Consider the following 11,603-nt stretch of genomic DNA (forward strand, 5'->3'; position numbering starts at 1 on the left):
TTCTCAGATGTATTTGATAACTTGGTGTGTATCTTTGCAGACTTCTTTCTGTACCGAAACATATATATTTAATTTTTAAAGAACAAAATGAAAGAGTGGATGTCATATATACTTTCATTTAATGTTTCTCCAAAATCATTCTAGGATCCACATGTGCAGGGGCCTCATTCTGATGAGCGGGGTGCTGCACATACACTGACTGTGAGACCCAGAACTCATCCTTTCAACCTCCCTGCTTTGAACTTCTTGTACTTGTATCTCTGACGTTGTTCGTGTGTGTGTGTGTGTGTGGGGGGGGGGGGTGGAATCACTGGAGAAAAGACCCCTGGCCAGTTGTGCTGAAAATAGTTTTAGGTATTCCCATACTGCCTCTTAGTTTGCTTTTAAAATGGATGCTTTCGCCAACACTTCCTCACTGTGGATCCCCGAGATCCACTTTTTAAAACTTTCCCAAACTGGCTGGAGAGGGATGCTATGTTAATGTAATTATAAGAGGCAACCAAGCATGAGGCTGGTTGGGTTTTCTTTTCTTTTCTTTCTTTCTTTTTTTTTTTTTTTTAAGATTTTATTTATTTATTCATAGAGACACAGAGAGAAAGAGAGAGAGAGAGACAGAAGCAGGCTCCATGCAGGGAGCCCGATGTGGGACTCGATCCCGGGTCTCCAGGATCACACCCGGGCTGCAGGCTACACTAAACCGCTGCGCCACCGGGGCTGCCCTGGTGGGGTTGTTTTTTATATATGCTCCTCGGCTTCCGAGGCAGCTCTGTGAACGGCTTCTGAGGTCACAGGCACACAATTTTCCTTCTCAACCAACCAAATCCGAATGGTCTCTGAAACCAAGACTCTGAGTCAGTGGCTTACGGACCCGGTCCGGAACTCTGGGGCGAAGGTGATCTTCGGGACTTCTGTGGCCAGCGACTTTAGACACCTGAGCCAGGTAAAACCCTAGGCTGGGGAGGGGACGCGTTGGAACCCCGCGGGGTGAGGAGCGGAAGGCCGCCGGGATCTTCCCGGGAGCCACCAGTTGCCCGACCCTCCGTCCTCCGCCTCCGGGAGGGCGAGCCGGCTGGCGGGGTCGCGAGCTCCGGGGGCCGCCGCCGCGGGTCTGCGCGTCCGCAGCTCTCCCGCAGGGGGCAGTGCCGCCCGCCAGCGCGCCGGTGCGGCGGGAGGGGGTGTGCAAGCGGCGCGGAGTTCTGGGGGTTCTTCGGAAGAAAGTTAGGGGATGCCTGGCGGGGGCGGGGGCCGGAGGGCGCGGGCGAGGCGCCGCGGAGCGGGTCGGGCCGAGGCGGGGGGCGAGGGCGGTGCGCGCGGCGGGGAGGCGCAGCCCCCGGAAGGTGTGAGCGAGCGGAGTGCGAGTGTGAGCGCGAGCGAGTGTGTGCGCGCCGGAGCTCTCCGGGTTCGGCGAGGCGCGCGGGTGTCAGCTTGCAGCCGGGGCTCCTCCCTCCGCCCCCCTGCCCAGACCGGCGATCCCTCCTTCCTCCGCCGCTCGCCCCTCCCCGGCGGACCAGGCGCTGGGACGCCCCGGCCGAGCAGGCGGCGGCGGCGGCGGCGGCGGCGACTTGGGGAGCCCTGGGCTGGGCGCTGCCGCAGGGGCCCGAGCGCAGCCGCCCCCGCCCCGGCCGCCCGCGCGGGCCGCTTCCCGCCGGGCCACGCCCTGTCAAACTTTGTTGCTGCGGCCGCCGCGGCGGCGAGCCGAGCGGGCGGGCGAGCCGGAGGCAGCGAGCGAGGGAGGGGCGGGCGCCGGGCCGGGCCGGGCCGGGCCGGGCGCGGGCGGCGAGGGGCTCGGAGAGCAGCGGCCCCACCATGCCCCAGCTCGGCGGCGGCGGCGGCGGCGGCGGGGGCGGCGGGGGCGGCGGGGGCGGGGGCGGCGGCGGCGGCTCGGGCGCCGGGGCGGCCGGCGGAGGGGACGACCTCGGGGCGAACGACGAGCTGATCCCCTTCCAAGACGAGGGGGGCGAGGAGCAGGAGCCGAGCAGCGACAGTGCCTCCGCGCAGCGGGACCTGGACGAGGTCAAGTCGTCCCTGGTCAACGAGTCGGAGAACCAGAGCAGCAGCTCGGACTCGGAGGTAAGGGGGCTCCCGCGGCCGACCTCGGGGGACCCCGGCCCCACGCCCGCTCACCCGCTCACCCGCCCTCGCCTTTGTGTCTCCTCCGCAGGCGGAGAGGCGCCCGCAGCCCGCCCGGGACGCCTTCCAGAAGCCGCGGGACTACTTCGCCGAAGGTACGTGCGGGTCGGGGCGGCCCCCAGCCCCGGGCCCCGCCGCGCCGGGCGCCTGACCCCAGGCCGCCCCCGGCTCCCCTGGCCCCGCGGCCGAGCCCCTGCTCTCCGCCCCCCGCGGCCGCGGCCGTCCTGCAGCGCGGTCCCCGCCCGGGGGCCCTGCCGCCGCGCCGTCCCGGGGCCCAGGCCTCACCCCCGCCTCGGTCTTGCCCGCAGTGAGAAGGCCCCAGGACGGCGCGTTCTTTAAGGGCCCCCCGTACCCCGGGTACCCGTTCCTGATGATCCCGGACTTGAGCAGTCCGTACCTCTCCAACGGACCCTTGTCTCCCGGAGGAGCGCGCACGGTGAGTGCCCGTCGGGCCGGGGCGGGGGGGGGGGGGGCGGCGGGATGCGCCCCCAGGCTCGGCGATGGGGTGGGGGATGGGGCCGTCCCGGGAGGATCCTGGGCAGAAAGTGTTTGCGGAGTTGGGAGTTGAACTGTTCTGTGGCGGCCCAGCGTTAGGCTGCGCTGGTCCGTGTCTGGATGAAAGTAAAGTTCCTTTACGTTTTCCTGTTCTGCTGGGGAGACGTTCTGGGGTCCACTGCTGGGGGTGTTCCCTGGCCTCCAAGATTCTTTGCCGGCAGTAAAGGAAAACCTGGATTTGTGCCGGCTTTTTTTTTTTTTTTGGTGGTGGTGGTGGGGGCGGGGGGCGTCTCGCTTTCCTTCTTGGAAATCCGTCAGCTTTGCCCTGGCACTTGGGCAATGGGCCGGGGGAGCTGGGTTGGCGACGTCGCCCCCGACCTCAGTTCCACTGCGCGGCTGTGAGTCGGTTCCTAAGAAACCCAGTGTTCGTGGCGGATTATTCACACCCCTCCCCTCCCCACCCCCAGCCTTCGGGCAGGGCCTCAACTGCTCTGCGGAGCTTGGGATTTTAAACTGGCCTAGATGATTTCGAGGGTGACCCGAGGCATTCTTCAAGTTGAGGAACTTGGCTTTTTCCCCCTTTGTTGCCGGCTTTTCTCATTTAAAGCGAGCGCAGCGACACTTTAAACCTGTTAATGGGCGCGCATTGTGTGGTGCGCGCTGGCATTTAGAGCCGTGATTAAGCAAATTGACCGGGCCCCAGACGACGTGCAAATGAGGGTGGATTCCATCGCCCCCTCCCTGGCCCTAAACTGGCGCCCCCCGCGTCGCGAGGGGCGCAGCCCAGGGCCGGCGAGGCCTTTGTGTACCCGCGAGGCACCACCTTTCCCCATCCCAGGGTGGGCTGCCCAGGTGCTGGGGTCGATGGCAGAGCACCCGTCTACTGTGACTGCGTGTCAGCCTCCGACTCGCTGTCTCTTGGGCGCCACGCGCACCGTCGTGGTTCTCTTTGCTTCCCGGTGCCCACCAGGTCGTTCTTGATGTGGGGGGCGGGAGGTGTTGGCGCCTCGGGAGCAGGCCCGACAGGCTCAGTTTATGCCTAAATAATGATCACAATGAAAGGGCCGGCTGAGAAGTGCCTGGTGCTGAATGGGCGCTGCCTGCTGTCATGGCACAGGGTCGGTGGAGAGTGGAGGCCCCGCTGTGGGTTCAGCGAAGGCGCTCTCCTGGCCGGAAGGGATGTGAGAGGGGAGGTAGGGCGCTCCTACCTGGGGAGAGGGGCGTGGGACCACACACCTTCACCTTTCCAGCAGGGAAAGCCCGGCAGCTTTGTCCCTGCTTCAGAGCACCCCAGGCAGCCCTGAATATAAGCTGGATCTGGGCATCTGACTGGTGCCTTTTCTTATTCATATTGAAAGTGGTTAAAGTAAAAGTCGAGCAAAACAAGCTCCAGCTACTTTGTTTAGGTTTTCACTGATTCTTTTTCCTGTGGGCCGACGTAGCTCAGTTCCCAAAGGGTTTTGAAAGCCGTTTTGCTAGGGTCCCTGGAACTTTGTGTGTGAGAGGGTGATACTAACAAAGTCCCATTTTTCCATTTGCCATTAGATGTACATCTGGAAAGAGGAGCCTGGGAGGCATTAAGGTCTGTGAGTCAGCACTGATCCAGGTCGTGGTACAGATAAAGTCACCAGAAATGTCCCAAATATGACCAATTATTTCCCTCAAGCAGGATATTCCTTCCACCTATCCAGTTCTGCGTAGGGTGTTTTGATTCTTCCTCTTTGAGTGGCGACTCTGGCGACTCTAACAACTGCCTGGCTTCATTGCTTGCTCCCCACCCCCACCCCAGGGGACAGGTTTTCTGTGTGTGTTTCCGATCCCTTCTTTCTACCATCTTCTACTGCCCTGCCTTCCTGCTTTCACCTTACATGTTCTTTTGCCTAAGAACTCTCACAGGCCAGTTCTCCCTGGCGCTGGGGATTCCAGATTTCCCAAATCCAGGGCTGCCTGGGAATGTTGGAGCCCTCCTTGGAGAACCCAACCTTTTTCTGCCTGTCTCTGACAGTCCCTGCTCGTTCCTGCAGCTGTTCCCTGCCCTGGCCCATGTCACCGTCTTCCTTTGAAGCCTCCAGGGACACTGGAGTCTCTAGCCGGCAGCCTTTCCTCAGGGACTTAGTCTGCCCTGTCCCACTCCTGTAGGAAATCATGTCTCCCTGGTGAACTGCCCTGACAGAAGTAGTTTCAATTTCCTGTTGTTTCTGAGCCCCTTATGTGCCTGCCTTGAGCTACGTTAGGCCTGTCTGGTTACAAAGTTCATGGATGTACTGGGAAAGTGTCCTGCAGTTAGATGAGCTCCGTAGAACCTGCTAATTTTGACCCTATCCTTGAGCATTGTGGGCTTTTAGGAAAGCAAGTGAGGAAACACTTAAGCACTTGATTGTCTGGACTGTAAGGTTGAGATGATGCTTTTCCTGTGGATGATTATATTGTTGTAATTAATGTGGTTCTCACAGTAGGCAAACAGTAGGTGCTGACAAAGTGGCCCTCTGTTGGGGTCCAAGCCTGGTAAAGTGAATGTAGGATAGATAGGGGGTTGGGGATGGGTGGGGGAGGTACTGAAGTGGGGGAGGGGGTGCCTAGAATACATGATCTGGTCTGTCTTTGGCATCCTGGGTCTTTTTTTGTTTTACTAATAAATTTCACGACCTTAGGCGTTGCTCGTCTAAAGCCTGTAAGTAGTATAAAATTGGGTGACTTCACTTCTCCGCTGCTCTTACACTTTCTGGAAATACCAAGCCACAAGCAAAAGTAGGGATTGGCTGGAGTGTTCTCAGGGTGTTAATTGACCCTCGGAATAGCAAGCGGCAGGGCTGCAACACCCTTATCCCCTGGCATCATTCCTGCTGGGATGACTGGGGGCTGGCCATCTCTTCCCCATGCATTACCTTTGCCCTGCACTCTGGCTTGGCTGGGAGGCTGGGAAGTGGCCTCTTCCTGAGGCTCTTTAGAGAAGAGGTCCCCTTAGTCTGGGGTGTGTGCCAAGCCTCCAAGCCATGATTCATTCTCCTCTGGAGCCCTGGGGACCCTGTGGCCTATGAAGAGATGAATAACCGCCACAAACCGACTTTCACTCCTTCAAATAGCCACCCTGAAATTATATATTCATTCATGAAAAGACTTCACAAATTTATTAAACCACCTTGGTGCTGTTGACTAGTTTTTTGTTTGGAAAATGTAAGCCAACCCAGAAGAAAGTGGGTGTCAAAAATAGTGTAAGACTAATTAATAAGAGTCCACCCGAAAATGCTGAATTTGGTTTGGTGACTTAACTATGACCTGGTAGAGAGTAGTTTGACCATGACATGAGCACTGACGACATTTTGGGAAAGAACAGTTCTGGGTAGAATTGCTAAGGGAGTCTGTGGTGTTTGGGTCCAGTTTCTACATTTAAGAGCTACTCCCTTGTAGCTCAAGCATCACTTGCTGGTGCCTTCCTCTGATCAGCTCAACTCAGGTTTCTGTAGGAGATGGTTCTGTTCTCCAAATGTATGCTTGTTTTAAGTCCTTCATATCCCACTGCTGCCCATGGCAAGTCTTGCGAGTATCCCGGATGCTCCTGTTTTCTTCCTGACACCAAGGAACCCCAGCAGAAATCCTTGTGTACAGATAGAGAAGTTGTCTGTCTTGAGGAATTGTGTGTAAAAGCGAATAAGTAAATCCTTTTCTTTTGGAAGGTCAGTATAAACATGCTGCTTTTGGTAAAATTCTGTAAAGCCATCTCATCTAAATATAACTTGTCTTTTTTTTTTCCCCCTAAATATAACTCAGGGTTTTTTTTTTTGTTGTTGTTGTTGTTTTTTTTAAGATTCTATTTTTTTTTTAAGATTTTATTTATTTATTCATGAGACACACACACACACACACACACACACAGGCAGAGACACAGGCAGAGGGAGAAGCAGGCTCCATGCTGGGAGCCTGACATAGGACTCATCCCAGGTCTCCAGGGTCAGGCCCTGGGCTGAAGGCAGCGCTAAACCGCTGAGCCACCCGAGCTGCCCTAACTCAGGGTTTAAGGAGGGCTTTTTACATGGAATAAGCTTTTGCAGGGGCCCTGCCTGAGCTGTTACAATTTTGGCACTCAGATTCCTAGGGTGACAACTGGTGATAAACTCTGGGGTGGGTGCTTGAACGCTATCAGGCTTTTTCCATTGGGTAGATACTTTTAGAAAGTTACAGGTTCGACTCATTCTTCGTTGATTTCACGTCTTGGGATTTTTTTTTTTTAAAGATTTTATTTACTTATTCATGAGAGATAGAGAGAGGCAGAGACATAGGTAGAGGGAGAAGCAGGCTCTTGGGAGCTTGATGTGGGACTCTATCCCAGGATCCCTGGATCACAACCTGAGCCAAAGGCAGACACTCAGCCACTGAGCCACTCAGGTGCCCCACATCTTGGGATTCTTGAGGAGAAGGTAGGCTAGGAGACAAAAATCTAACCTTTAATGTAGTGTTCCTGGCTTTACAGTGATGTCCAAGGTTGCCAAAAAAATTGGGACCTAAAAAATAATTTCGATGAGTAAATCTTTGAAAGATGCAATAATCCAAATATGCAGCTGCCCTACTTAGATATTCCAATTTAGAGTCGACTGAACTTTTCCAACTGGGGAAATTTAGATTGGCATCCTTTAAGATGAATTCATAACTCCTCAACCTCATCTGATATTTATGGAGGATCTGCCATGGGCAGTGGGAAATAGGATGAAGTAAACCCAGCTTTGCTCTACAGTCTTAAAAATTGAAGTGGTGTTAACGCAGAATAGAAAGTCTATGTTAAGAGTCCGTAAAGTCCAGAAAACAATTTTCAGAGCAAAGAAAATAGAAAAGTTGTTCTGGGCTAGCATGATAAAGGAACATTGGGAGAGGAGGTTGTTTCAAATGAGTCTCTGAGGTGCCTGGCTGGCTCAGTCTATTAAGCATGTGACTCCTGATCCCAAGGTTGTGAGTTCGAGTTCCACACTGGGTGTAGTGATTACTTAAAAATGAAATCTAAAAATAAAAATAAAAAACCCCAAAGAACCCAAACTAGTCCCCAAACTTAGTCATTCATTAGTTCAAAGTGATTCTTGTTAATTATAAAAAAGGTAAACAGTATAGTCATCTTGCACCCCAATCATGAGGTAGAAGCCAGTACTGGGAGACCAAAAGTTCAGGGCTGTTTGGGGTAATACAAGTTACTCCATTTGCCTGGAAAGATGAGAGGCCAGAGCATGGGAGGCCTTCAAGAATCCCGTCACTCCAAGAATCCCGTCTTAATCAAGAAGCAGCAGAGGACAATTGAAAGTTATGCAGCAGAGGACAATTGAAAGTTATGCTGGCAAGTGATGTGACTGGTATGTGTGCTTAGATCATAGTGATTGGAGGGAGAGGACCTGGAAGCAGCTGTGAGGATTAGGAGACTCATAGGAGTCTGGGGTGGGGTGAAAAGTGCCCACAAGTATCTGAATGGAAAGGAAGGATAGGATGGGAAAGACTGGAATGGTTGCTTGAATTTATGTGGGAAGGGGTAGTAACTGGAGGCAGAAAGTGACTGATGTTGCAATTGACTCTTGCTGTCTGAGCCTTGGTGACCTGGGGGAAATAAATGATTTCTTCCAGGTGGGGCCCCGGTGTGCCATCTTTGCCTGCCCCATGCCGGACAGATACTCACAAACTAATTCCGCCATTACAGAATTCACACAGGCTGTGAGGGGCTTTCATTTGGAGGAACTGCTAAGGTTCATTGGAGATGCATAGGTTTTGAGGGGATGATGAGTGGATAGTTGAAATTGCAGCAGGTAGGTGATGCAAGGGAGCCAGGACAGGATGCTCAGAGTAGAGAAAGAAGTCACTGAGGCAGCATGGAAAGGAGCCTTTGCCAAGGTAAGAGGAGTGCCTAGGTCCTGTGACATCCTGGAAGCTAGTCCTCAATGTCAGATGCCACAAAGAGAGGGGACAAGAAGATGGTGGAGTGAAGAGGAGCTTTGGGAATTTAGCAATTAGGAAGTTACTGGTGCTCAGTAAAACAAGTAATCCAGGTGAGTGGGGTTGATAAAGATAGGGAGGCAGAGATACTAGCTCAGCACTTCCTAGTTTGGGCACCCGGATGCTGTGCTGTGGATTGGTCCCAGGGAGTGGTCGGTTCCTCACTGAGCCAGAACCCGACACTAGATGCCCCCAGTGGCAAGCTGCCTCTCCTGTCTGCCTCTGTCTACCGTAACCTGGGAGATGTTGAAAACCAGACTCTGGACAACCTATTTAAGAAGTTTGGCCATGGCAAGGGGGAAGGAAGAGCCAAGGCCATGGAGCAAAGCATATTTGGGATACTGGAATGGGAGCTTGTTTGTAGGGCAGGAGGGTAGGGTGGAAGATGAATGGGGGAGAAGACAAGAGGAGGCGATGGGGCTAGAACTGGGAAGAAGGCAGTCTTATTAATTTTTTAAATATTTTATTTATTTATCCATGAGAGACACAGAGAGAGGCAAAGACACAGGCAGAGGGAGAAGCAGGCTCCATGCAGGGACTCCGACGTGGGACTCGATCCTGGGACTCCAGGATCACACCACGGGCCGAAGGCAGATGCTTAACTGCTGAGCCACCCAGGGATGCCAGAAGGCAGTCTTATTTCATTGATGGAGGACACTCAGCAGTAGATGTTCTCCCAATTTTACAGAGTAGACCAAGAGTTGAAGATGAGAATGTGGAAAAATGCAGAGGTGAAGTTGGCAGAAATTGAGGGGCAAGTGCATTGGATGGCTAGATAGCTTTGGTGTTCTCAAACCAAGGGCCAGTTGGCTAGGGTGAGAGTCCTGGACATTTTGGTAGTGCAAGCTGCTAGTCTGCACCCCATTAGAAAACTCAAAAACTTTGGGAACTTTTAGCTACAGTTAAATAATGAAACATTGTGTATTGATCGAAAGATAGGGCACACCTGGCAAATGTTTCCTCTTTTTTTAAATGTCTGCAGCTGGCTTATTTGAAGGAGGGCAAAGATGGGAATCAAAACACAACTCAAAAAAAAAAAAAAAAAAAAGAACACAACTCATTTGCTGTCAGGGGCAGATACTGGGATGTGATAATTGGGATGGGAAAGGAGGCTCGCTGCTTAAAAGAGTGTAGAAAATGTCCAAATAGGCTAATCTGATCATATATTTTTAGAGGAGGTTTTTATATGTCCTATGTTTATTGTCTTCTCTTCTCTCAAACTGGATTGGATTTCAGGGACAATGAAATAAATTGCAGTTGCCAAAACCCTGGCATTCAGGAATGAAGGGAACACTAGGGAAGTGAAGGGGACTCGCCTTTTCTCTTCTGTACTGTATGTGCTGCTCATTGAACCACTCTGGGTAATGTAGACTTGCTTTCTTAGACTCATAAGGTGTCAGAGATGCTCTGAGTTACCTCAATTGACATACCTTTAAGGTTCTAAATAAATTTCAGAATCTTAGATCTTTTCATTATATAGCCTACAGATTCTCATGGGAAAGTAAACAGGTTAGAAATACATTTCAGACTTTGAAAGTACAACCATAAAAATGTTTTCCTAAACATGGCCCTTTGCAGGAGCTTTTGTGAAAGTGATAAGGGGTGATAACTCTAGTTACCTAGAATCCTCTGGACAGGCAATGAACTCACACTCGGACTCTCAAACTGTGCTGCTGTAGCATTTTTTAAATGTCAGCAGAGAGTCTGCTTCAAGATTCTCTCCTTCTGCCCCTCTCCCCAGGCACATGTGTGCACATGCATGCGCTCTCAAATAAATCTTGAAAAAATAAAAAGAAAGAAATCTGTTTCATTCAAGAGGAACAAGGCCCCAAGTGTTCACCATAATTGTAGAGAGTAACCATAAGATAAACAAAAAATTCCCAAAAGAAGAAACTACAAATAACAACCACATATGTGAAACTAATGTTCAGTCTAGTCTCCCAGGTAGTCAAAAAATGCTAATAATGAAAATCTTTTTCTTTCCTCCACCAAATTACCAGAGGTTCTGTCTTTTTTTTTTTTTAAGATTTATTTATTTTATTGGAGAAAGAGAAAGTGACAGAGATAGTGAGAGCATGAGTTGGGAGGAAAGGGAGAAGCAGGCTCTGCACTGAGCAGAGAGCTGGACCCTGGGATCATGACCTGAGCTGAAGGCAGATGCTTAACTGACTGAGCCACTCAGGTGCCCCAGTGTTTTGTCTAAATAAGACTTAAATGATGGCAAATGTATGGTAAAGGTGCTCTCATTTGTTGCTCCTGAAGGGTGTAAATAACTCCACCCTATTTGGAAAGCACTTGGCAGTAGCTGCTAAAACCTTAATATTTCTCATAGCTTCTAACCTGCTTGGAAGTAGTTATTTGTTATTCCCATTTTGCTACTGTGCAGGCAGATTAGTAGAGGTCCAGTATCTCGTTCGAGGTCACACTTCTGGTAATTGACAGTGCAAAGATTTGAACTTGGTTGTGAGTTTAAAGTCTAGGTCTTCCCATTCCACCCTTGTGACTACTCACATGCCTGATGTAACTAACTCCTCCTCCTATTGGGAGGACAGCTGACCTTTGTTTCTCTGTTCAGAAATTCTGATGTGAGTTATCAGTTGGGGTGGAGGGTGGGTTGGTTTGTTCCGACTTAGCAAATTGGACCTGGGAATGCACCTTCCCAAATAAACAGTTGTCTAAGTGCATGGCTAGGGTTTAAGTTATCCTACCAGGACTCAACTCCAGAGGACTTAAATAACCTTTAGTGGGCGGCCCACAGAACTTCACCACCACACGGTAACCTCCTTGGAGAAAAAAAGTGGTTATCTACTAACAGAATTTTTTTGAATTCGGGGGCGGTTTTTCCTTGTTAAAATTGGGGAGGGCTGGAGAAATACGTAAGTGTGTCTTTGGTGTAGAAGAAGATGGGACGAGTAAACTTGCTTGCTACCCCTGCAATTTGTATTACAACATAGTTTGGTTAATAAACCAAGCTCTGGCGAACCAAGTGTGCAAATATTATGTCCTTATTGTTT

General features: G+C 51.6%; 1 protein-coding gene across 1 annotated transcript in view; it reads left to right on the forward strand.

Moving 5' to 3' along the window:
- The first annotated feature begins 1,806 nt into the window (after positions 1 to 1,806).
- The window catches only part of TCF7L1 (transcription factor 7 like 1), a 159,242-nt gene continuing 149,445 nt past the window's right edge, over positions 1,807 to 11,603 (forward strand). The window contains exons 1-3 of the mRNA XM_072768932.1: positions 1,807 to 2,070; positions 2,162 to 2,225; positions 2,439 to 2,566. Coding sequence (XP_072625033.1) covers positions 1,807 to 2,070; positions 2,162 to 2,225; positions 2,439 to 2,566 — 456 coding nt within the window. The remainder of the gene's footprint in view (positions 2,071 to 2,161; positions 2,226 to 2,438; positions 2,567 to 11,603) is intronic.

This window comes from Canis lupus, chromosome 12 (assembly GCF_048164855.1).
Source record: "Canis lupus baileyi chromosome 12, mCanLup2.hap1, whole genome shotgun sequence".
Taxonomy (NCBI): Eukaryota; Metazoa; Chordata; class Mammalia; order Carnivora; family Canidae; genus Canis; species Canis lupus.